This window comes from Chelonoidis abingdonii, chromosome 11, assembly GCF_003597395.2.
Source record: "Chelonoidis abingdonii isolate Lonesome George chromosome 11, CheloAbing_2.0, whole genome shotgun sequence".
In the NCBI taxonomy this organism is placed as follows: domain Eukaryota; kingdom Metazoa; phylum Chordata; order Testudines; family Testudinidae; genus Chelonoidis; species Chelonoidis abingdonii.
In genome coordinates this window covers 50806542-50832786 of record NC_133779.1, presented here as the reverse complement: position 1 = coordinate 50832786, position 26245 = coordinate 50806542, and the positions used below count along the sequence as shown (strand labels likewise).

The 26245-nt window shown below is 52.4% G+C and overlaps 1 protein-coding gene across 1 annotated transcript; it reads left to right on the top strand.

The window, feature by feature from the left end:
* The first annotated feature begins 4794 nt into the window (after positions 1–4794).
* Positions 4795–14440, top strand: LOC116817658 (cathepsin K). The gene is made up of 8 exons (XM_032768008.2): positions 4795–4952; positions 6920–7046; positions 8824–8946; positions 9832–9987; positions 10324–10542; positions 12147–12312; positions 13841–13946; positions 14124–14440. The coding sequence occupies exons 2-8, from the start codon at positions 6921–6923 to the stop codon at positions 14221–14223; spliced, it is 996 nt and encodes a 331-aa protein (XP_032623899.1). The 5' UTR covers positions 4795–4952; position 6920; the 3' UTR covers positions 14224–14440.
* The last annotated feature ends 11805 nt before the right edge of the window (positions 14441–26245 follow it).

Genomic DNA, 26245 nt, shown 5'->3' with positions numbered 1-26245 from the left:
GAGCTCCAGGGTTGTAGATCCCTGGCAAACCAGGGAGATAAAGTTGGAACTTAAGCTGTGTGGAAGGTTGTTTGCTTGCATGCGTGGTTGTGTTCCTTTAAACAATGCCTCCTGTTGGGAGGGACTGAAGTTACGTATCTCAGGGCAGGGAGCTGAAAACATGGTGGGGATTTAAACCAAAATACCCTGCTTCCTAGCATGTTCCTATGAAGAGTCCCAGCAGGCCCTATGTTAATGGGAATGGCTAATGCAGGGTTCTGGTTGGCTTGTCTCCAAAACATGCCCTGGTCACCTGGAACTATGTCCCTGCTCTGTTTTTACAATATAAGTCCTTTGGGGCAGGGTCCCAGATCTCCCTATGTGTTAATTGATGCCTTTGAGCACTAGCTGCACTAGGAATAAATAAGAATGAAACCAAATTTGTATGGTTATTCTCTACCCCACCCCGGCTCTTGAGGGACCAGCAGAATCGGTCCCTGGATCATTGTATTGTGCTGGACAAAAAGGGAGCGAATCTCAACAGGGTTGATGGGGATGCTCGTTAGGCAGAACCTGCAATGACCTGGTGTGTAAGAACTGGGCTCTGATTGCAGGCATGGAAGGGGAGAGACAGGAGACAGACATGGGGTAAAAAGCCACTTGCTTTCTCCTTTGATCAGTCGTGCCAAGCACAGCGCCCCCGGTGGGCTGCAGGAGGCAGCCCTTTTCGATTCTTTCTCCCTGCCTGTTTTTTTGTCTGTTAATAGCCAAGGCTGTTTCCTTGTTGCAAGTCACCTGCTTTCCTCCATGCCTTGCCAAGGGAAGAGCTGCTTCATGAACTGCTGACCCTGCGTGTGCATCAGGCCAGAAAGCACCTTTACTCAGAGAGCAGGAGTCAACCTTTCTGGTCTGCTGAATGCCGTCCTCTCCCCTGAGCCACTGCTACAAACAGGGAGAGGAACCCTTTGTCTGCCAATGAGCACGTTCCCATACTGCAGGGGCTTTACTCCCCCGCTCCCATGTCCTAGCCTTGTGATTGTAATGCCCCCAACAACAAAGATTTGGTGGAGGTTAAGTGCAGTTCAAAAGGATACTCTGGATGAAACACATCCTTCCCCCCTCCCCACCAAAGCATTTAAAACTGGAAATCCATCAATTTAACATTCTAATCAACAGCTCTGGCACACAGACTGTTTTGCAGTGATCAGCATCCAAATAACCTTAATTCTGCCCTGGATTTGTGTTTGGCCTTTAGAGCCCAATCCAACTCCTTTTCTTTTCTTGGACTTCAGTGGGATTTGGATGGGGCCTCTCCTTGATTTAGTGTTCCAAGGTGTTATAGGAGGTATGATTGCAGCCTGGGTTGGCATCTCCACCTAGTTTTCATCCCTGCAGGCATGGCTAAAGATAGCAGCGAAGATGCAGCGGCAGCTAAGGACAGTGTATTAAAACTCTAATGTCAAAACTCTAAGTGTCAAAAACTGTAAGCTGTCACTTGAGATTTCAAGGTTTTTCCAGCTGCTATGGGCAGGTTACGGGACTCCGTCGGGAAACGTGCAGTCTGGGTCTAGCTGCAGTCAATTCAGGCCTGCGTTTGCATCTGTTTTTGGGGGGGTTGTGTGTGTTCTCGTTCTGAATTCTACGCAAGAAAGTTGTGTTAAGTTGCAACCTTCCAGCGAGAGGAATTATATATTTTATCTAACTTCCCTATGTGTCTGCTGCGAAGATACGCCTGGGTACGTACTCACATTGCTGGCCCGCACCAGGCTCCATGCTGGCCGGGTCTTTGCTGCTACCGTTAGCCACTCAACTATATTAAATCTGGCCCTGGTGGGGCTACCCGCACTGCAGTCCCCCATCCGTTGCAGGGCCGACCTTCACTCAGTTATCCAAATGGAGAGTGTGCATTTATTATTTGCTCTGTGCCTTCAGATCTGATGGCTGGGTATGACCGACGTACACTCTGTCTTTACTGTCATGGCTCTGGTTTTGTGGCTTGTTGAGTCTTGTCAGCGTGGTCTCTAATGGTATTTTGTCTAACTGAGGGTGACATGGAATTATTTTGCTCTCTGGAAAAAGACAGCTGTTCCCTCCTGCTTATTCAGAGATCAGTAGACGGAAAGGCCAGAAGGGGCTGTTAGATCATCTTGTGCTATACAGGAGGTCAGACAAGCTAGAGAACTTCACCCTGTTCCTGCTGGCTAGAGGCCAAGAGCCTGTGTCTAACTAACACGTCCCTTCCAGAAAGGCAGCCAGATTGTGTTAGAAGATGAGGTGGGGGGAAGAAACTTAATCACTCTCGCTGGTCAAAGTTCGTGCCTGATTCCTAATCTGAATTTGTGTGGCTTTAACCGCCGGCCACTGGGCTTTGTTCTGCCTTTCTACACTAGAAGTTGTCGTAACACTCAGGGCAGAGCTGGGCTTCTCATCCAGCCCCGGGCGCCCCTCCCATCCAGCACTATGGGAGTGGAGCCCCCTGACACCTTGTTGTCACCCCCCACAGGTTAAACCCCTGTATTGTAGAGCAGCCTAACAGAATTAGGTAAGATGGTGCAATTCTCCGTCGCTCACACGGTCATTTACAGCAGCGCAAAACCAAGATCAAATGTCGCCAGCTTAATACGGCAGCATTTTTTGCACTAGTCAAAATACTTCCACAAGCTGTAGAGCAATGAAAGATCGGGCCTATCTGAGGAAGCTAGGCCAGAGGCAGTGCGACTTAGTGGGAAGGGCACTGGGCTGCGACTCAAAAGATCTGGGTTCTATATCCCAGCTCTGCCACTGACCTGTTGGGCAAGTTGTGTCCCGGCTCCGTGCCTCAGTTTCCCCATTCACACAATGGGGATAATGATACTGACTTCCACTGTGAAGCCCTTTGAGACCTATGGATGAAAAGCGCTAGATCAGATTAGCCGGACAGACGCCATTGGGGTCACCTTGAGCGACTCATGTCTGTATGGAACGCCGTACTTTGGTATGAATAAGAGGAAAGTTTTCTGACCAGTTCGAAGGGGAATCCGCAGGATGAGTGGATCAGAGTCATTCAGGCTGGGATGATGCGCAAAGCAGCTGATGAGCTGGTTGCCAGGTTCCTGTTAAATTTAATCCAGTCCTTGGGGCAGCTTTGAAATTCCCAAGCACCCATTTTCTAGCTAATGCCTTTACTTAGATGGGAAGCTCTTTGGGGGAAGGACAGTCTATTCAATGTGCAGCGCCTAGTGCTCCGGGGCCCTGCTCCATGACCGGGGCTCCTAGGTGTTACTGTAGAAAAGTGGAACACCTTTGCTGGATCTCTCTGGTTCCTTCCCTTGCTAAAGCCAGCCCAAATGGCATCAGCTGTTGTGTTGTGCAGAGAGACCAAGAATTCAGAGGGAAACCCGAGTCCTGCCCTTAGAGGCACATAGGGTCAAATCCCACTTGGTCCTGAATCCGATCTCCCCTCTGCCCCCCTGCAGCCGTGACAGCTTCATCCCCGCTCTACGGCAAGCTACGTATCTAAGTCCATCGCTGAACAACCTCTTGGCTGGCCCTGGGGATTGAATCTGGGCCCTGCCTAGCTAAGCACATGAGTCTCCGGGGGTTCTCTGGACAAATTATTTGGTGGCCTCAGAGTGCGGCCACCAACTTTGCTGGTGGCTGCGCTCACGGTTGTTCCTAAAATACTTGATTAGCTTTAGCTTTATGCTCCGGGGTCTCCAGATGGGGCCAGGGCCCAACCCCTGCTGGCGGCCCCAGCAACCAACACCAAGGGGGTGCATTGCTGCCCTCCCCGCTCCCACAGTCACAGCCCAGGAGCCTGTGTGGCTGCAAGAAAAGCCCCTGGTGGCCACATTTGAGAAATGCTGCTCTACAGCGTGAGCTAAAGAGCCTGGGCCTGGAGCAGCCTCAGCAGATCAGGCACAGTGTGGGACGTGTAACGCCTCGCACGCTCCTCCATGGCTGCAATTCATGGGTTCAGTTCCCAGGCCTGTGCTGGGCTGGGTGGATGTGTGGCTGGGGGGAGAGGGGTGGATGTGTGTTGCTTTAGCTTCAGCTTGAGCTGTAGCCACTCCTGCTCTCTGAGCTCCGGAGGTCACTGGATCAATCCCCCGGTGCCTCCTCTAAGAGGCAGCATCACGCAAGTAGCGTGCTGTGTGCTGACCTAGGGGGGCAAGGCCCAGCCTTGTGTTGACCCAAGTGACTCCTGCAGCTAGTTATGGGGTTAAATTGCCCAGGGGCCGAGTGCCCACAGCTCCAATCAGCAGCTGGAACAAGGGGTACTCAGGGCTGAGGATTAGGCCCTTCTGGGACTAATCCTGCCAGGGGTGACCTGTCCCAAAGCCAGAGGAAACGCAAGGTGCTCAGGTCCTCCTTGGCTAGCACCCTCCATGCGTTGCTGATGGACTCGGTAGGGGAGGTACCTGTGACTCTACGGGGTGGCATTAAAAGCAAAGTGCCCTTTGGGCTTCCCAGGCAATGTAAAGCGCCCTCCCAATCTGGGGCAGGGTGAGGATTGTGCACACTGGGATGGGTGTGTGCTCAGGAAATCTGTGTTCTACTGGAGCTTTGGGGGGGGGGGGGGATAGACACAGCCCCCTCCCCCCTAAAGTTCTCCCCTGCACCTGCTTTGCTCAGGTGCAAATGATCCCACAGGGGGCAAGGCCGGGTGAGGCCTGGGCCTGCAAAGCACAGAGGTGACTAAGTTCTGCAGGCAGCTGCAAGTCATGTGAAACCGAACACCCAGCCAGCACTGCTCCCTGCAGCCCCCCCCACTCCCCGGCCAGGCCCATATGCAAATCTGAGAAACCCTGCATGCAACTGGCAGCCCATATTTTCCAGTCGCCTGCCCGACTTCCTCAATCCAGCCAGCATAAAAAGAACTAGCAGGCGAGCAGAGCTGCAGCATCCTGGCTCTCATCTCTGCTCAGGGGTCTCTTCTGGGCACGGCGAAGCAGTCGCTAACTTTGGTATCTGAGAGCAGCCACGACTTACAGGTGAGCCCCGTTTTCCTCCTTAGCAGCAAAGGGGGATCTGACAGCTTTCCAGACATAGCCACCAGGGCTGCTGGGTCTGAGCACCCTATGCCTGTGGGGTACGAAGCAGAAATTCTCCTGCCTGTGCCCTGTGGTGCAGATTACAGAGCTTTCTCTGGGGGGGCAGAAGGGGTTTCATAGCCTCCGACAGTTCGCTTTCGTTTCCTTCTCCCCCAAGCATCAGAACCAGCCACCAGAGGCCTGGGGCAGTTTCAGAAGTTTGCTGCTGGGGCTGAACTTCCCCTAGGCCCAGGGGAACGGAAGCAGTTTGGAATCCCGGGTTGATAGCCCGGCTTGTAAACCGAACAGGGAGTCTGGCTTGTTTTTAGTTTTATGGGAGCGCTTGGAGGCCTTCCTGGAGAGCCAGGGCTTCCACTGGATTAGGTCTGGTGCATACTTGGAGTGAGAAACAGCCCCTGCCCTCAAGGGCTTCCACTCAGAACTCACCAGGCAGACAAAAGGTGAGAGAAGGGAAACTGAGGCACATACTTCTCCTAGGGTTATGCCAGAGACAGAGCCCAGATGCTCCGCATCCAGTCCAGTCAGTGCTCCAGCCATTAGACCGCCCTGGTGGTCCCTGATTTCTGAAGAGGGGTTCAGCAAGCTGATCCCAGCATGGGGAAGATGGGTGGTGGCAGAGCGGGAGGAGCCATTCATTCATCCCTGGTCACTTGGACGCTGGGTGCCAGGCAGGGCTGGAGGGTGGATGCAGGCAGAGGGAGCTCAGGCGAGCGTGAAAGCGGTGGTAATGCTGGCTGTGACATGGGAGCTCAGGGCTTGATCCTGGGAGCTCCCGAGGGCAGGAGTGACCGTTGGGGGACCTGCATTCCCTGGGACACATCCCTTCCCCACGCTGCCCTGAGTTTCCTAGGCTGGGAAACAGGGATAGCAGGCTTAAGGGGATCCTGGGCGGCCCAGTGGTTAGAGCAACTGGCTCGGCAGCCAGAACACCTAGGTTCTGTTTCCAGCAAGGTCGTTGACTTGCTGCAAGACCTCAGGCCAGTCTGTGCCTCAGTTTCCCATCTGTAAGGTGGCAAGAACGCTACCCACCTGTGGGAAATGCCTTGAACTGGGGGCAGCTGAGGCAGCAATGAGCCGGGGCGGGTTTTATCCTGGGCCGGCCTTTGCCAGGCTGCGCTGCCGTGAAGCAGAGTTAACGAGCCCAGCCGGCTTGCTCTGCATTCCTCCAAAATCTCCCAGGCGTCTGCCAAAAGGCCCTAATGGGAACCAGCTGCTGAGGCTCATATGATGGCTGCTTGCACATCCGACGAGGCAGTCCAGGGGCTGGGATCCGGCTGGTAAAGAAGAGCCTGGCTCACGTGGAGGTTTTCATTGACCGGCCCTATGTAAAACCCTCCCCCTGGCCAGGCTTTGCGTTTGTGGTCAGGGGAGCGGAGTGCTGCTGAGGGCTCCATGTCACCAGAATTCAAGAGCAAAGTCCTTGCTCTAGTCACAGAGCAGGCACGGTGCGGGATGGGGCAGGGCCGGAGCCCATCCGCCACCCCACAGCAACGCTAGGCCCCAGCTACCTGCAGCCGCAGGGGTAACGCATGGGAGGCAATCGCTTGAGCTGCACCTGGGATAGAACAGGGCAATAACACCTGCCGGTGGAATGACGCCCCCTCTTCTGTGGGTCATCAGCCGAGTGCAAACCCAAACTTTCAGCACTGCAGCCCCGACTTCCACCACTGGAGCTAAAAGGGCAGCTCTGGCAGCTGTAGTAGGTTGTTGTCCTCTATGCGGACTGACCACTATGCGGACTGTCATGCATGCAGAGTGTGCAATCTGTACAGTGCCAGGGGGATCTGTAGTGACCCAGTTTGGTTAGAGGTTGTCCAGGGTGGGGTGTGTATCTCGTATCGCTTTAACCTCTCCAGTGCTGCCCTCCTACATTGCCCTGCTCATGGCTTTCCCCTCCGCCCTCGCAGGATGTGGTGGATCAGCCTCCTAGCCCTGCTGCTGCCGGCAGTGAAGGCCAGCATATACCCAGAGGAGGCACTGGATTCCCATTGGGAGCTATGGAAGAAAACCTACCACAAACAGTACAACGGCAAGGTACCCGGGGTAGTGGGGGCGGGGAGTCTGGCAGCTCCATACGGGACAGGACGCTTGGGGGACTGGGCTTCAGCATAGCTGTGGGACTGAACGCTCGGCAGGCTGGGCCCCAAAAGCAGTACCCGTGCTGTTAGCGCGCGCAGAGCCGAGGTGTGTCTTCTCTGCTAAAGATCGTGGGCCTGGTTCACCCTCCTGTGGTTGCTGCAGAGACCTGCCACGTCAGAGGGACCGGTAGCACTTTACTCCCACTCTGCCCCAGCGTCAATGGGTGTGGAGAGTCCCCTGCAGCCAGAGCACTGAGGTTTATTGAGAACGGAGCAGCTGGTTTTCGAGTGGCCGATGGAGTGCTTTGGGGCTGGAAAGGCACCTAGCACTGGCAATGAGACTCCACTTCCCCAGAGGAGTAGGGAGTGGAGGGATTAGTGTTATGGGCAGAGCAGGTCTTATGGGGCTAGAAGTTCAGTGGCAGGGGGCTATGGGAGACCCCTGAAGGAGGGCAGGACCTAGCAATGGGGAAAGGCTGAGTGGCTGTATGACCCTGGAGGAATGTAGGACTAGAGCTTAAGGCTAGACAAGACCCACTAAGCCTGAGCTCCTGCATAAGAAGTCCCCAGTTATCCCCTGCATAAGGTACGTCCAGGATTTGAACCTTGGCCTGCTGGCACAGAAGGCAAGGGCTGTCCGTGGCACCCCCCAGCCACTTATTAGAATCAGAGAATATCAGGGTTGGGAGGGACCTCAGGAGGTTGTAGTCCAACCCCTTGCTCAAAGCGGGACCAATCCCCTGACAGATTTTTGCCCCAGATCCCGAAATGGCCCCCTCAAGGATTGAACTCACAACCTTGGGTTTAGCAGGCCAGTACTCAAACCACTGAGCTGTCCCCCGGTCCAGGGAAATGGGACCCACTATTGCTTTGGCCAGCCTGGGGAATTCTAATGAAGCTTGAAAGCAATCACACGCCACCAGGGTGTTGTATGGATGTTGACTGGCTCTTACGGACTGGGATAGAGGTGATCAGGTCTAGTGGGTGGAGCAGGGGTACAGGTTGGGGAACGGAGCCAAGGGTCGGCACCAGAGTCAACTGCTAGTTCCCAGAGCCAGGGATCAAGCCAGATGGAGAACCAGCAATAGAAGCTGAGGGTCAGAGCCGAGGTCAGGTGCCAAGGGTCATGCCGGAATCAGGTGTAGAAGTCCAGGCCAGGGTTGGAGCCAGGACTGGTCACTGGAGGCCAGCAGCACAGTGGGAACAGAAGCAGCGAAGCCAGGGGTGAGGCAGGAGCAGAGCAGGAACAGGACTGGGTGCGGGGGCCAGGCACAAGCAGGGTCAGATACAGCCACAACAGGAAACCACCTGGTTCCTCAGACAAACTTCCTATTTCTCATCCTTAAATAGCATAGCTGGACCAATCGGTGGAGCTGGGTGATCCTCCAATCACAGCTCCTGGGGGTGGTGTCTGGGTTGGGGCTATAGCCCTGATGGCTTCTCAGCCCAGTGGGCTTCAGTAGCCATTGGGTGGCAGGTGTCTGGGAACTCCCAGGCCTGGGTCCAAGACCTGGGATATCACCTTGCCCATCCCAGGGCAATATGGGAGGCCCTATTCCAGTGCTCTCGATCTCTGTGTTGCATGGGGACAGCAATAACTCTCACCCTCACCACGTGGGCTCCAGACCCTGCTGCAGCTCCCAAGCTAGCGCCGGTGGGAGCCAAGCAGGGTCCAGCTGTTGGTGTCCAATGGCCTGGTGTTTTTCCATTCCTGGATCCTCCTTGCCTCGCAGATGGACGAGCTCTCGCGCCGGCTGATCTGGGAGAAGAACCTCAAGTACATCACCACCCACAATCTGGAGTTCTCTCTGGGCACCCACACCTATGAACTGGCCATGAACCACCTGGGAGACATGGTAGGTGGATGACATGCCAGGGTATTTCCAGATCCTCTGTGAATTATCCCCAGGCGCTGCAGCAATGTTACTCTCTGTCCCACAATCATTGCCGGGGTGTTCGGTTTAGGGTGACCAGGCGTCTGGTTTTCGACTGGAACGCCTGATTGAAAAGGGACCCTGGCGGCTCCGGTCAATGACTGGGCCGTTAAGTCTGGTCAGTGGTGCTACGGGATCTAAGGCCGACTTGTCCCTACCTGTCCTGGCACTGTGCCGCGTCCCAGAAGCGGCCAACAGGTCCAGCTCCTGTGGGGGATGACACAGGGCTCCGCACGCTGCCCTCACCCCAGAGCCTGCACCCCTCCCAGACTCCAAATCCCTGCCTCAGCCCCCTCCCGCACCCTGAACCCCTCATTTCTGGCTCCACCCCAGAGCCAGCACCCCCATTTACAGCCCTCCCCCCTGCTCCAGCCCAGTGAAGGGGCTGCGGTGATACACACACTAACAAAGTGGGGAAGGCGTCTGAGCGCAGGTCTTTGTTCCTATCCTGGTCTGTCCGTTCACCGAGTCTGGCTGCCGGACCCTAGTGGCACAACCTGCTTCTGCGCCTGAATGATTTGACTCCTGAGTCCGTGCCGCACCAGCTTAAACACTCTCTGTTCATGGCTGGGCAAGAGAGAGGAATTCTCTCTTGGCAGAAGCTCGTTTTCCTCTCTACCCAGGGTGGGTGCCAGCCCGGGAGGTTTAGCCATGCTAAAGTTCTCCTCTACCGTGCAATTCCCCAGGCAGTGCCTTGAGTCACTGCCCCTCCCGCCCTGGGCCATGCGTGCCAGCTCTGGCCCAACGGCAACTCCGAAACGTCCACCAGCGCCCGGCTTTGCCAAACGTCCGCCTCTCCCTCCCTAGACCAGTGAGGAGGTGGTGCAGAAGATGACGGGGCTGAAGGTCCCTCCGTCGCGTGGGCCCAGCAATGACACAGTCTATGTTCCTGACTGGGAGGAGAAGGTGCCAGACTCGGTGGACTGGAGGAAGAAGGGCTACGTGACGCCCGTGAAGAACCAGGTAAGTGGTGCTGTTCTCTGAGCTCTGCGCTTCCTTGTCCACTCCGGTTGAACCATACGACTGCCCTACACCGCCCTTCGCTTGTTGGGTGGGACTTTTCAGGGCCAGCTCAGAGAGCCAGTGGCTGAGTCTGGGCTCGGTTCCACGGAGGTGGAGTGGCTCCAGATTTACGCCAGGGTGACCAAGATCTGACTCTGACTCCTGTGAGATCCTTACATTTCAGTGGGGGGAATAACCACAAACGCTGGCTGCTTTCTGCTCTCCCTCTCTGCTGCTCCTGCTCCTCAGGCTAGGAACAGCCTCTCACTTCTGACCATCTTCCCTCCTGTGCATCAGGGTCAGTGTGGCTCCTGCTGGGCTTTCAGCTCCGTTGGGGCCCTGGAGGGGCAGCTCAAGCGGCAGACAGGAAAGCTGCTGGGTCTCAGCCCGCAGAACCTGGTCGACTGCGTGACCAACAACGACGGCTGCGGGGGCGGCTACATGACCAACGCTTTCGAGTATGTGAAGGAGAACAGGGGCATCGACTCGGAGGACTCTTACCCCTACATCGGCCAGGTCAGTGCCTATCAACTTGGGGACAGAGATGAGAGCAGCTAGGGGCGGAGGGGGGGATTATGGCAACGCACCAGCCCAGGCGTGAGGTCTGCTCGCCATGACACCGAGGGCAGTGCAGCCGCCAGCACCTCGGAGTAGAATTTTGCAGGGCTGGGTGAGAGGGACTCGCACCTTCTTGCCCAGAGGATGGCAGTGAGTGGAGCTGGCTTGATCCAGCCCAGATAAGGGGTAGTCACTAGATGGTGACTCTAGTGACCGTTGATTTCCTGCTGCTGCTGGGGAAGTAACTTGGGCCAGCCCTGCCCTGTTGAGATGCCTCCCGCTCCCTGCCTGTTTGTGCAACTGCCCGTCTGCTCTGCGTCTCCTGCAGAGACCTGATGCAAGGAGCTGTGCCATGATATAAGAGCTCCTGAGATGGGGCAGGGCTCCTCACCAGACCGGGGCAGAACTTCCAGGACACCTAGTTTACTCCAGCAAAAATGTAGTTTTGGTCGAGGCGAAATGAGCCCCGATTTTGACATGAATCCTTTCAGCCAGTCACCAAGAAGAGGCGGCGGTGGGGATGGTGGTCCCTTTGTAACTTCTAGCCCTGCCAGGGCACTTCCTTGGCAGGCGGGAGCCCCGGTTTCAGGTCTGGCTCCCCTGAACAGACCCAGCCCCGACTGCTTTGATGCATCAGAAACACCAGAAAAATATCAATTTGGTTCAACCTGACATGAATAATCAGTTATTTGCCCAGCTCGACTCACAACTGAGCCTCCTGGGTATCCAGCAGCCCTGACTACTAATCCCCCTGCGGTCTAGCTGTTCCCCACCCTGGTTCTCAACCTGTCACTCCTAACTCCCACGCTACCTGGCCGTTCCTCCGAGCAGGCCCGCTCTGGTCACACTACCCTTTTCTGTGCTGGAGAGATTGTGGGCTGGATGTTGCACTTACAGTTCACACAGTGCTCAGGAATGAGCCAGCAGCTTCGTTACAGAGCTAGTAACTTTCTCCAGTGCACCCAGGCTGCTGCGTAGGGACCCAGTCCCTATGCCCCAGCAGGGCAGTTCTCACGTAAAACCCGGGATGGGTTCTGCAGGTGTCCTTGTCTCCCTGGGACAGTTATTCCAAACCTGACCAGGATGACGGAGGAGGATGTTTTCCTGGGATATCAGGGACATAGAGCAAACCCCCTCTCCCCCCAGGTATTTTTCCCTTGCTTGGCTAATCACAAGAGCAGGCTGAGAAATTCTATTTATTTATTTTTTCCCCAGCACAAAATTGGGATGAAATTGAAAATGTTTTTGTTTTCCACAAAGTTTTCCAAGTTTTTCTTGGAAACCAAAATTTTAATATGTTGGGGTTTTTTTTTTGCAACCGGAAACAGAAAAATGTCAGTCAGTCGGTTCTCTCAAACCGGCCAGACCTTTTCAGTTTTGGTTGCCAAAAACTTGGGTGGGAAAAATAAAAAGTTTTTTTTCTATAAAACTTAGAAAAAATCATCAGAATCCCTTGGAAATTTCCAAGTCGACAAAACAGCCAGTTTCCATCCCCCCAAAACCTCCTTTGACAGTGGAATTGCAACCTGCTCTATCTGCTGCTCTCTCTCTGCCCCCTGCAGGATGAAAGCTGCATGTACAGCCCTACTGGAAAAGCTGCCAAGTGTCGTGGGTACAAGGAAATCCCAGAAGGGAATGAGAAGGCCTTGAAGAGAGCCGTGGCCAGGGTGGGGCCTGTATCTGTGGGCATTGATGCCAGCCTGTCCTCCTTCCAGTTCTACAGCAGAGGTAGGAAGAGTGGAACCTTATGAGCCCAGGTGATGGCCTGGGCATTGCCCATAGGGTGGGGTCTCCTCCACCTTGGCTTTTGCTGGTGGAAGGGGGTCTCAGGTATGTTGGGCATCGAGGGGAGGGTCAGACCCCACTCTTCACATTTTATCTCGCTTAATCATCGCACCTTCCACCCTCTGCTGTGTAACGTCACGGAAATGCAGCCACCTCTGGGGTGGAAGGCAGCCGCTGAGCAGACAGAGGAGAAATTTTAACCAAGGGCTTCCCTTGATCTAATGCGAAGTGCCAACAGATCTTTAATGCACAGGCAGAGCAGACAGGAGCTGGGTTCTGGGATAGCTTCTCTCACACAGTGAGTTGTGTGTAGTGTGCCACCTTTTATGCTAATGATGATTCCCTGCACAGGGTGTGTGTTTGAAGGCTTGCATGGCCAAGCTGCCTGCAGGGTGAGGATCCTGCTTTACAATGGGCTGACTCCTAACAATCAGCGTTAACTAAGGACACTTTGCATTGATTGTCATGCTTTGCATGAACAGCTGATGAAATTTAAAGGATGGCCAAATCTGAAATGGATTAAAAGGAAATAAATTCCTAGCTTCCAAGGCCAGAAGGGACCATGGTGATTATCCAACAGGGGTAGTTGACAGGTGGATTGTGGGCCAAATCTGGACTGCCAGACATTTGTGAATGGACCCCCAAATCTTTTCATTTACTGATTACTGTTTTCTGTGGAGTCTGGACCTTTAACTACCACCTTGATCAAGACATTTGGACTTTGGCAAAAAATAACTGATTGCCTCTGATAGTCTGACCTCCTATATAACACAAGCCATGGGACTTCCCTGAATTAACTTCTGCTGGGCTGTTTCACTAAGATAGGCCGTCTAGCTCAATCCCTCTCACAAGCAATTTTACAGTCAAGAATCTACCATGCACCTCAGTAAATTGTTTCAGCGGTTAATTACCCTCACTGATAACAACTTGCACTTCATTTCCAGTCTTTTCTACACCGAGTGTAATTGGGCTGTGGGACTTATTGCCACAGGAAGGCATTGAGACCAAGAACTTAACAAGATTCAAAAGGAGATGAGACCTTTATGTAGATAACACGCACAGCCAGAGTTGTCGCCATTCACTCACACCGTTTTTGGAAGGGATACTAAACCTTGTGCTTCAGGATTTAATAATAATAATAACAGGCACTAGATAAGAGCTAGAGTAGATCTCAAAATGCTTTGCCAAGGAGGTCAGTATCATTATCCTTATTGTACAGATGGGGAAACTGAGGCACAGAGAGGGGGATGGGTTTAAGCCTAGCTCTAGCTATTAGAGGCCAGGATGAGATCTAACATGGCAGGCAGATTATCCCACATCTGCCTGCTGTGGGGTCCTTGTGCTTTCCTCAGATGCGCTATCAGAGACGAGATTCTGGGCTAGCTGGGTCGCGGGGCTGGTCCAGTCTGGTGATTCCTCTGTCCTAAAGTGCTGTTATGCCCGCGAGTGACTCCCGCCTTCCATCCCCCAGGTGTGTACTACGATGAAAGCTGCAACGCGGAGAACATCAACCACGCGGTGCTGGCTGTGGGATACGGCACACAGAAGGGCAGCAAGCACTGGATCATCAAGAACAGGTAATCCAATGCCAGCCAGCGCCTTCTAAGGGTGCCTGCCTCCGAATGCAGCCACAGCCTCTGCCAGGAGCCCCGTGGTGAGGAAAGGTGGCACTGGGCCAGGGTGATTTTACAGAGCTGGGGAAGAGCCAATGAATCCCAGCAGAGCTTTTCACTCCCTCTCCTTTCTCTCCGCAGCTGGGGAGAGGAGTGGGGCAACAAGGGTTATATCCTGATGGCCCGGAACATGAACAATGCCTGCGGCATCGCCAACCTGGCCAGCTTCCCCAAGATGTGAGCCCGCCGCCCTGAGCACTGTTCCAAAGAAGCAGCTGGATTCCTGAGCTGGCATCGTGGAGTATCCGCATCTCTGACTCAGCATCCGTGGCTGTCTCCTCCTCGGCTTCTGTACTAGCCTTTCGTGCTTGCCATTGTTTATACTCTGCCCTTCTCCTCTTTTGATTTGCAAAGTCAGACGCGGGATCGTCCCTGTTCTAGGAGCTTCTCTCCCCTCCCCCCAAAAAAACAGCAGCAAACAAACATAGGCATCTCCCTCCCCCTGGGATGTGTGGGTGAAAGAATCAGCATCTGCAGACAACAGACTCCGTTGTGGGGATTAGAACTCTTGCCCCGCAGCTCTGGAGGAGCAGGTCTCTACCCATATGAGCTGTGGAACTCTAGCCACTGTGTCTCCAAAATCCTGAATCTGCTCCATCGCCCCAGCGTCTCTCATTCGTATGCACCAGTCCATTACAGCCTGTGTGATGCACGCCCTGCTGCTGAGTTCTGTCCAGTCGGACCCCCCACTGTAGGGACAGACACACGGCTGAGGGGGGAATTGCATAACCCAGATTCTGAAACCTTGGGATGCAACAGCAAAAGGAGGGAGGTGGCCTGGATTCCACCTCCTGGCGGGGTTCTGCAGGTGGCTTCGTGTTCCCCCTGTCCTTGCAGCACTGGAGTCGTTGCCTCTCTAGGGTTGGAAGGGGAGGATAATTTGCCTGTGTTCTGGCAATATGGCAGCACCTGTGCCCACTCCGTATCCCGGGCACACTTGCAGCCCTACTCCGGTGTGACAGGTTCTGGTGAGACTGACATGATTTTATTTTTAAATAAACCCAGTTGGGAATAACCCGTCCCTTGCTTGGTGGTTTGCTCTGTATTCCGGCTGAATGGTCACTGGGGCACTGATTCAACGTTGCCAATAGCATCTACAAACACAGACCTCCTGGTCTCGTGTCAGGTTGGGCAGCGCGAGGCGACACCCCAGCCCTGTTCGTTGCTTGCTGTCCTGTTAAGCCTCGACCAGGATTCTCTTGGGCCTTTCGTTGGAGGAGCTCAATGCTCTTTGAAAGCATTACAAATACATGGTAGTCCCTTTCACCCGATGAGGCGGCTAAAACAGCTGCTCAAAAACTTTTCATCCAAACTGCACATTGAAAATTGGACGTTTGACAAAATGAAATATTTTGTAGAGAGTCCTCTGCCTGCTTCCTATGGAAAGCTTTGATGTTTTTCATCAAGCAAAAACAAATGCCTAAAAATGAAACAATATAGATTCTGACCCCTGCTGCTTGCCTCAAGGAAGCTGGAGTACAACTCCCATATGTGCCCTATCTCTTCTGTGGGGCAGGCTCCCTAACTGGACTTCATCTCTCATGATGCACCTTGGCCATGGGACTCCTACAATACCCAGCCTCACCACTCCAAGAGGGGGGATTATGATGTATCATGGGATATGTAGTCTGAGCAGGGAGTCAGCTTATAGAGGAGAGTGGCGGCAGGAGGCATTTGAGCTACAGCTCCCATGAGGCTCCATGGAAGCATTTCCAAATTGAACTATTTTGCCTTTTGATTTTTTTTCAGTGAAACTGTTCAAATTGTCCATGGGGAGGGGAGAAACCATTTTCTCATCAGCTCTAGTGGGTAAACATTATCCCAATGTTACAGACACGAGCCAGATGTGGTAACACTGGGCAGCCCAGCGTGAGAGCTGGAGAGAACCACAGGGTCAGTCTGCAGCCAGCAGCCTCCATAACGAGTCCCTTCGTGCTCGTGACAGGCCAGTCTCTTCCGTGTGGGATATGACCTCTACTGGGCTTGCTTCACCCATTGGTGCAATGCAGCCACCTGTGGGGTGACCCTTTGGTAGCATCCGAGGGCTGATCACAAGATGAGAGGGCTACAGCTCTAGCAAACGGGTTTGCATTGGGTTGTTTCATTGACGAAGCTGCAGACCAGGGCCCCACTGATGAGAGAAGGGGCAATCCAGACAGCCCAGGACAACAGAGAGAATCAGACCATTGCACCAAATGCAACCCCTTCCCCGAATCTTCACACTTACAAGTAAGCAGCCAAAACTCCATTGTAAGCAAGACATGAGAAGTAATTCTTCTCTATGCCGCCCTGCTATGGTCTCCGTTGGAGAAGTGTGCACAGTTCTGGGCACCACACTTTGGGAAAGATGTGGACAAACTGGAGAAAGTCTAGAGGAGAGCAACAAAAATGATTAAAGGTCAAGAACACCCGACTTAGGAGGAAAGCTTGAAAAAATTGGGTTTGTCTAGTCTGGAGAAGAGATAACTGAGAGGGGACATGAGAACAGTTTTCAAGCACATCAAAGGCTTTTCCAAAGAGGAGGGTGAACAATTGTTCTCGGTAACCTCTGAGGACAGGACAAGAAGCAATGGGCTTAAATTGCAGCAAGGGCAGTTTAGGTTGGACATTAGGAAAAATGCCCTAACTGTCAGGGTAGTTAGGCACTGGAACAAATTGCCTAGGGAGGCTGGGGAAGCTCTGTCACTGGAGATTTTTAAGAGCAGGTTAGACAAACACCTGTCAGGGATGGTCTAGATAATACTTAGTTCTGCCATGAGTGCAGGGGACAGGACTAGATGACCTCTAGAGGTACCTTTCAGTCCTACACTTCTATGATTCTATCATGTAATGGCTGTGTGATGGGTTGCCCCCCGCCCCAGGGTGACACCTGATGTATTTGGGTACCACTGAGCCTGCCTGTTCCACCATCTTGGGCTCCCTTACACTGTTGTGTTGAGCCAGGCCCTAAAGCTTCCTTCAGTACACACACAGATAGGGACGCGCCCAGCTGCAGAAAGACACAAACACTGAAACCAGCTCTGTGGGGGAAGGCTCAGCCAGGGAAATGCCCAGCACGTAAGTGCACACCCCCGCTGGAGTGTAAACCCAAAATGGTACTGGCTTGCGCTGTACAGACAACTACACAGCGTAAGCTCATGGAAATTCGCGTCCTCCCTCAGTGTGGAGACAGATAGTCATAGCTTTGTGTGCCCCGGTTATAGAATTCCGCAAACTGTTCTTAGAGAAAACAAGCACGTTTATTAGCTACAAAATATTAAGTGATTATAAGGGGTAGCAAACATCAAAGCAGTTTATCTAGCAAATGAAATCAACGCACAAGCTAAGCTTACTATATTAAAGAAGCTGGTCTATAACTAGCAATTTCTCACCCTAAATGTTGTGTTAGGCAGATTGCAGAGGTTCCTGCTTGCAGCTTGAAACTCCAGGTATTTCTTTCACAGCCCAGACACCCTCTCACCTGGTTTCAGTCTCTTCCCAACATAAGAACGTAAGATTGGCCCTACTGGGTCAGACCAAAGGTCCATCTAGCCCAGTGTCCTATCTTCTGACAGCGGCCAGTGCCAGATGCCCCAGAGGGAATGAAAAGAACAGGTGATCATCAAGTGATCCATTCCCAGCTTCTGGCAAACAGAGGCTAGGGACACCATCCCTGCCCATCCTGGCTAATAGCCATTGATGGACCTGTCCTCCATGAACTTATCTAGCTCTTTTTTGAACCCTGTTATAGTCTTGGTCTTCACAACATCCTCTGGCAAGGAGTTCCACTGGTTGACTGTGTCTTTCTCTTTTGTTTCTTAGTTGTTTTCAGCAGTCATTCTGGCTGGGGATTCAGTGAAGAATGAACACTGATTAAGTCACACCCCTGCATTAAATAGGTTTTGCATATGGCATGAATCCTTTGTTTTCCAGTGTGGTTGTCTCCCCCGCACCAAGGAAAAATACTGGTATTCTATCATGGATGACGTGATCATGTGACCCTGCAGCCATAACTCAAAGTCTATTTGCAGCATCCACAGGAAGGCTTTCCATGAAGGTGGGAGATCAGCATCTTCAAAGCCCTATTGTCTTTTCTCATGGCCCATCCAGACTGACTGATTGAATTCTGTCTGGTGGGCATTTCCCAGGTGTAAATCCATTTGTAATTGATACATAGTCAATATTCCTAACTTCAGATACAGAAACGATACGTGTCTGCAAATAGGATAATCCTGTTCAGCAAATCATCACCTTTCCAATGATCCCTCACATGCCTTATCTTGTACAACATATATCAGTTATGCTATAATATTATAACACTATTTCTAGGAAGCATACAGGGCGTACGTTGCAGGCTGCATGCGGCCAGCTGGCAGGGGAAGTGCTAATCAGGCCCGGTAAATTGAACCTGGCATGTGCATTATTTTTGGTTCCTCTTTCTGGTTGGGTGCAGAACAGCTGTGTGTATTTTTGCACTTTGTGTGAAATGAGGTTGAGAGCAGATGGGGGTGGGGAGGGAGAGAAGTTTTGGCAGAAGCAGAACTAGGTGCCCAGTACACCAGCTCTGAACAGAGCTCAGGCGCTGGTTGTCCAGTGGTCTGTTGTCACTGTTCGCTGGTTTTACTGTGACCTGCATTTCCTGCTGAGCAATGTGCGGCTCAGCCCCCGCTGCTTAATTTGTGCCTTGCACACTCATGTTCCCAGGATTGTCAACTGCAAGCATTTAAAAATTGTGACGGGCCCCCACCCACAAATAATGGTTGCATTAAAAAAAAAAAAAAAGACTTGATTTTTTTAAAATACCTCACATTTTGGACGCTTTTAAAACTTGCTTTCCTGTTTTTGTATCGTTAAGCGGCCATACCTTCAAGCTTTTCACTGCAACCACAAAGGGCTTGAACCTGGTTCTTTTTGGCTTGTTAAATGAGAGCTGAGCGTCTTGTGGGAATCCCATGACTCCAGAAGCTGGGGCTTAAAAGCACCAAATATTGCAAGACCTGTGATAAAAAACCATGAGAGTTGGTGCCACTGCGTTGGAGCACGTTCCGGTTGCCATGTCTTGATGCAAAGACTTGTCCTTTGGGGCAAACTCCAGGAAAGGCAGTTTGATCTCTTCCCAAGCGCACTATGGAAGCCACAGGGCCTAGTGAAATAATTTAATTTCATAGTTACAACAACAACGTAATGGATGAAACTGGAATTCCGTGTCTGCAAAACCCCAGCTGGCACATCTGTCTTCAGGTCCTACTTTCTCTTAGGGCTTGTCTACGCTACCGCTTAAATTGATGTAAGTTTATGTTGCTCAGGGGTCTGAAAGAAACACCCCCCCTTAAAGCAGTGTCTACACCACAGGAGATGCTCTCTGGCCGACATAACTTCCACCTCTCGTTGAGGGGGAGTAATTACCTCTACCGTTACCAGATGCGCTACACTAATGCGGCTGCACTGATGCAGCAGCGCCGATTTAGAAGTGAAAACAATCCCTTAGGGACTTGCAGGGCCCAGCAGAGGGTGCTACATCACACGATATACTTGCAAACCCAGAGTCCATTTTTTCAGCTCCTGAAACATCAGCAGAACTTTCCTGGAGATCTTCTGACCTCGTTTCCAGCTGTATTAGAACAGGGCTAGCTGCACCTCTGACCCCTCCTCTGGCCTTTCTGAGTGCGTCTTTCCCGGCACCCAGACTTTTTTGGGGATGGAATCCTGCAGTTTTTCCACTCTTAGACCAGACCCTGTGCTGCAGCACTCTGTATGTTGACTGTGCTCACCCCAGCAAGTCCAACTGGGGTCAGGGCCGAGTGGTTCTTCCCTGCAGGAACTGTCATATAAATAACCAGACAGCCTTCCAAAATGAAGTGTTGGCTAATGTTCAGAATAGGAACAAAGCAGAGTGTAAGAGAGCAGGATTTAAATCCAGCCAAAGGCCTCCAGGCATACCCGGAGCCACAGAGACGTGCTAGCAGCCGGCCACGTCCAGGAGCGGTGTGGGGCCACGGCGTGCAGGCAGCCTGCCTGAGTCACCCGCTGCGCCGTGGGACTTTTAGAGGCTCGGAGTTGGAGATCGCTGCCTGTGATTTATTTTTGCAGGGCTCCCCTTGAGCCAGGGCCCTGGGCTGCAGCCCCTAAAGCCCCTGCCTTAGTCCGACCCTGCTCCTGAGACCCCTCAAAGAAAGGGAGCAGAGGGAGGGCCCTGCAGAAATGGCTGTGGCCATAAGGGGGCACCTGGGCAAACAGACACCTATACAAGACTCTATACTGCTCCAACTTCCCAGTCACCCCGAACTTTCTGGGTTCCACTCCTCCTGTCCTTGAGATGGCTTTTAAATCAAGTCAAAGTTCATTTGTTGTGTTTTCTGAGCTGGGTTACACTGAGTCAGGGTAGCAACATTAGTGTCAGTCGTCCTGGGTATTTATGAGCGACTGGTATCTGGGCTACAGTCTGCCTGTCTTTCCTGATCATACAGTTAATGCATCAATTCAGTACCTGCCCGTGCCTATGGTAAACGTTTCAGTGACCAGGTCACATACGGTATTCATAAAGTATTTCATTTCCCCTTTGCCTGTCACTGCACCTCCAGGATTCTTCGCCACCCCCTCCTTCTCAGGCCTGCATAGAGGGGGGTCTCCTTTCCCCCATCCTAATGGGGGAGTGGGAGCTTCAGGGGCTCATCATCCCCCCTTTCCCTCTTCCCAGGACTGGTGTTGCAAGGGGTGTAGCGGGGATCAGACTGATTCACAGGTGGGGAGTGGGTCTGAGGGAGCGGAGATATCTTCATTGCTGGGCTCATTCTGCTCCATCTCCTCGTCCCCTCTCCATAAACTCCAGAGAGGTGGGGTGAGAACTCTGCCTGCCTCCTGCAGCAGCGTTGATTGGCTGCTCTTCCGCTGGAGGTGGAGCAGCCAGGAAAGGCAGCCAATCAGAAGGAGGGGGTCTCACTTTCTTCTCCTAAGCAGGGCTGAAATTCATGAGAGTGTTGGAGTTTCTCGTATCATCTTGAGACTGGCACCAGCCAAAATCCCGTGAATGGTGATGGAAATCATGAGATCTGGCAGAAATTCATTGTTGCATCAAGCCCATAACTTCTGGTTGAGGTAGAGCACGTCTTACATCCAGTCTGGATTTAAAGACCGCAGGTGCTAGAGAATCTGCCACATCTCAAATTGAGTTGTTCGAACAGTTAATTCTAAAAAAATTGTGCCTTATTTCTAGGCTTGGCAGAACTCGATTTTTATTTTAATTTGGATGGATGCTATCAATGTTTAGTTTTATTTTTTTTCTATTTTTATCAGTTAATTTTTCACAGTTGTGCAAAATTAAGAGGTTTAAGCATTTTTAAAATGGATTTACATTTTCCCAGTTGCAAGACATGATGGGAGGCTCAGACAGAAATTATTTAATGACAGTCAATGTTGAGATTCAGGAAGTTAAAGGTTTATAATGGTTAAAACCCAAATTTTCAACATCCAATGTCAAAATATATAAAGTAAATCTTCAGTCAAGTACAAAATGTGTCAAGTATCAGAGGGTAGCCATGTTAGTCTGGATCTGTAAAAGCGGCAAAGAGTTCTGTGGCACCTTATAGACTAACACACGTATGGATAGCAATATTTCTTTTTTAACCATTTGTGTGTGCACGGTGAAATTGGCATTTAGTAGCATTTACCAATAAACATCTCAGGGCCGCTTTAGGTCGATTCCCCTTAATCGGGCCCCGTGCCTAAGAGGGCCCTGCACCCATGCCTAAGAGGGCTCCATGCCTTACAGAAGAGCACCTAACTTTTTAATTTTTACTCACCCGGCAGCAGTCCGGGTCTTCAGGGGCATTTTGGCAGCGAGTCCTTCAGTGCCGCAGAAGACCTGGAGCGAGTGAAGAATCCACCGCCGAAGTGCCTCTGAAGACCCAGACCACTGCCGGGTATTCAAATCGGGCCCTGCCGTTCCTAATGCCGGCCCTGAAACATCTAATCATAGAATAGTAGAATTGTAGGACTGGAAGAGACCTCAAGAATCCAGTGTTTCTCAACAACCGGGCTGGTCCTTGAGATTTCCCTGACACAGTTTAGGAAGGCAGCAAGCCAGTCTCTGGTATCAGCGAGGTTGAGAAACACTGATTCTAGTCCTGTCCCTGCACTCAAGGCAGGACATGCCTTCTTTTTTCCAGGCCTAATTTGTCTAGCTTCAGCGTCCAGCCATTGGATCTGGCTGTGCTTTTTGCTACCTGATTAACGAGCGATCTACTACCAGAATTCTTTTCCCCATGTAAGTACTTGTAGGTCATGATCAAGCCGTGACCTCCTAACCTTCTCTTGGATAAACTGACTAGACAGAGCTTCTTAAGTCTCAAGGCATATTTTCTGGTTCTTGTTCCTCTAGAGCAGAGAAGAGGGGATCCCACTGTTTTGAGCTGACAAGCTGCTAGAGCAGGTTAGAAAAAATGGTTAGAGCAGTTAACGAAAAAGAATTGTTTTCTCTAATTTTTTTCCAGAACACTTAGAAATGTTTTGATTTTTCTGAAATAAAAAAAAGTGTATTTCCCGTCTCCACCAGCTGTCCTTTTTGCCTATTGCAACTGACTAAGGTGGATGGGGGAGGTGAAAACCAACCCAAACTGAAAAGGATTTGGTCTCTGTTCTTTCTGGTGAGGAAAAAACAAAACAAAAAAGAAAATTCCACCACATGCTGAGAAACAGTTCTGGCCCCACGAAGGATGGAAGGGGAAACTGAGGAACAAAGAAGGGATGGGACTTGTCCAGAAGGTCACTGGTAGAGCCAGGAATAGAAGCCAGGTGTCCTGATTTGCCGGGGCTGGTGCTTTCAAAGCAGGAAGATTAAGGTTCAGTCTTTGCTCCTATGTTGTCCTGGAGGGCTCACGGGGTTATTACCCTATCACACAAGGCAAAATTCTCCACAGTGGAGCTCAGCTTGGATTCTCTTTCAACATTTTTGATTTTTTTAAAAAGCCATTTTATGTTTTTTAAAAAAGAAAGTTTCAGACAAAAAGTTCCGACTGGTTCTCTTAGCCAAAACATTTCCCACTGCCCCCACCTTCACCTCCCAGCTGGCAGCGCTCTCCAAAGGGGATGGGTGCTGGAGCTCCAAGGAGAGAGAAATAGGTGGTTTGTCGAGCAATTTGGGTCAAGTTTGGTTACTGTGGGGCATGACTCAGTGTTCTTTGTTTTGCAGATGAGCAGGTTTCGGTTCCAGCTGCTTGTCTTTGACTTTTTCAAATTGAGAGTTCTTAGCATTCGAGCTCATTTCTACTCTGTTTCCCAGCTGGTCTTGTGCAATTTGGGGAAGTGGCTAGCAACTGCTGACTTTGGTGTTTAGAAAGCACCTCAAGGGTGCCTGGCGCTTACTGGACAAAATTAATAGGGCCTCCTCACTGAGGAGCATTCAGCCTAAGATCTTGTCTAGATTGGGGATTGGACCCTGTTATAACCCTCAGGGCCAAGGTAGCTAGACAGCTGCAAACCCGTATTGTAGCTAGGCAAAGCTGTCGTTTGCTCTGGTGCAACTATAACATCGACAGACCCTGGTCGTCAGCAGGCGGGATCAAACCTGGGACCTCTGGAGCTTAGTTCATGAGCCAAAAGCCAACTGGCTGTTAGTTAAGGCTACAGAGCAAACTCCATTAATATGTCTCTCTCTCTGTCTTGGTGCCACTAAATGGGACAGAACGTCACACCCAGGAGGTGTGTGGTCACACGACAACTGCAGTAACTGGCAACCAGTGGCTGAAATTCCCAGTGTAGACAAAGCCTGAGCATGGATCTGACCAGGTGAGGGTAGGATTTTCAGAAGAACTGAAGGGCCAGATTTTCCAAAGTATTTAGGCGCCTATGGATGCAGATCAGTATCTAGTGAAAGATGCCTGAGCAGGTTGGGAGCTTGATTCCCATTGAAAGTCATCCCGGATGCCTTTTAATTTGCCCCTCACTCACTTACAAAAATGCAACTTAAGTTCCTTTGTAATTACGCCAAGCCATTTTGAACCCCTTGTTCACCATGGCCTGCTCCCGCCGTGCTGTTCCCCGCTGCTGCTGTTTCTTATCTGCCTAGCAGCCCCTAGGACAGTGATGCTCAGACTGAGGCTCGCGAGTTGTAAGTGGCTCTTTGCTGCGACTCCTGCGGCTCTTTGCACTACATGATATTAAAACACTGGGTGATTTAATTAGTAACCAATCAGGAGGCTTTTACCATGTTATTAACCAATTGTAGTTGATAAAATAATAATTCCTGGTCAGTGGTTTTGCTGTGCGTATAATAGATATACTAAATATTTCCCATCGTGTTGTTTAAATATGACACTATAATACTATAGTCAATGACACAATGAATTCACACGGCTCTGGCTCTACTGGGTAACGGCGATCGCTAATTTGGCTCCTGAACCACTGAGGTCTGAGTATCACTGACCTAGGACCTCAGAGTGTTTGCTTATTGCTGTAGGGCGTAATACAGTAGCACCTAGGAGCGCTGACCTCGGACCAAGACTCCATTGTGCTAGGCACTGTGTATTAGGTGGATTACGGTAGCACCTAGGTGCCCCAGCTGTAGATCAAGACCGCAATGTGCTAGTGTAAGGAGGCGCCCTGGCTCCCCGTCGCCCCTGAGGGGACGGGGCCCGAACAGGCACCTCGTGGGTGGAGCCACTGCCGCCTTTCCCGCCCCCCGGAAGTCAAGGGGCGGGACAAGTATAAGAGCCAGGGCTCAGAGCTCAGTTCAGCGCCGGCCGCCGAGGAGGATGGACGTGGAGGCCTGAGCTCCCGCTTGGCCCAGCCTACCTCATGCCCACTACCCAGAGGAGCGCTGGCCGGAGCTGCCCTGGGCCCACTACCCAGAGGAGCGCTGGCCGGAGCTGCCCGCGCCAGGTACCCGAGGACCCCCAGCCGCAACGACCCTGTGCCCGCTATCCGGAGAAGCCACCGGACCCTACTGCCTCCCAGCTTTCCGAGGAACCCATGGTCTGGGACCCGCCGACGTACGCCGAGGAAGCAGCTACCGGGAGAAGGGGGGATTGGAAGTAGCCCGGGGGCAGCTGACCACAGTCAGGACGCAGAGGGCCGAGCTATGGTCGTTATGTACCGGCCGATGACCTACTGATCACCCAGTCAGGTGTTTCGGTGCGGATCCCCACTACCGCCTTGCGGCGACAGCGCTACCAGGCCCGGGCTGGAACGCAGAGGAGTGGGTGGGCCTGCGTTCCCCCTGCCACCCGGTAACTGGGTGCCAGTATTCCCCCTTCACAGAGCTACAGGTGTTTGCTGCTCTGCCCTGCTCCAAAGGGTCAGAGCCCCTGAACTATTTGCTGCTCTGCCCTGCTCCAAAGTCAGAGCCCCCCCGGACTGTTTGCTGCTCTGCTCTGCCTTGCTCCCAAAGGGTCAGAGCCCCCTGAACTATTTGCTGCTCTGCCTTGCTCCAAAGGGTCGAGCCCTGAACTGTTTGTGCTCTGCCTGCCCAAAGGGTCAGAGCCCCTGAACTGTTTGCTGCTCTGCCCTGCTCCCAAAGGGTCAGAGCCCCCCTTAACTGTTTGCTGCTCTGCCCTGCTCCCAAAGGGTCAGAGCCCCCTGAACTATTTGCTGCTCTGCCCTGCTCCCAAAGGGGCAGAGCCCCCTGAATATGCTGCTCTGTCCTGCTCCAAAGGGGCAGAGCCCCTGAATATTTGCTGCTCTGCCCTGCTCCCAAAGGGGCAGAGCCCCCCCTGAACTGTGTGCTGCTCTGCCCTGTCCAAAGGGCAGAGCCCCCCCTGAACTGTGTGCTGCTCTGCCTGCTCCAAAGGGGCAGAGCCCCCCCTGAACTATTTGCTGCTCTGCCCTGCTCCTAAAGGGGCAGAGCCCCCTGAACTATTTGCTGCTCTGCCCTTGCTCCAAAGGGCAGAGCCCCCCTGACACTGTGTGCTGCTCTGCCCTGCTCCAAAGGGGCAGAGCCCCCCCTGAACTGTGTGCTGCTCTGCCCTGCTCGAAGGGGCAGAGCCCCCCTGAACTGTGTGCTGCTCTGCCTGCTCCAGGAGGCAGAGCCCCCTGAACTGTGTGCTGCTCTGCCCTGCTCCGAAGGGACAGAGCCCCCTGAACTGTTGTTGGCTCTGCCTGCTCCGAAGGGCAGAGCCCCGGACTGTTTGCTGCCCCGCCCTGCCTGAGGGCTTGGGCCATGACTCTGTTGCTCAGCCCCTGAGCGAGCCTGAGTGTTTGCTGCCCCCCCTGCCTGAGGGCTGGGCCATAGA

Coding starts and splice junctions, on each gene's coding strand:
- LOC116817658 (XM_032768008.2), top strand. CDS start 6,921: ATGTGGTGGATCAGCCTCCTAGCCCTGCTGCTGCCGGCAGTGAAGGCC. Junction 8,947..9,831: donor TGAACCACCTGGGAGACATG/GTAGGTGGATGA, acceptor CTCCCTCCCTAG/ACCAGTGAGGAGGTGGTGCA. Junction 9,988..10,323: donor TGACGCCCGTGAAGAACCAG/GTAAGTGGTGCT, acceptor CCTGTGCATCAG/GGTCAGTGTGGCTCCTGCTG.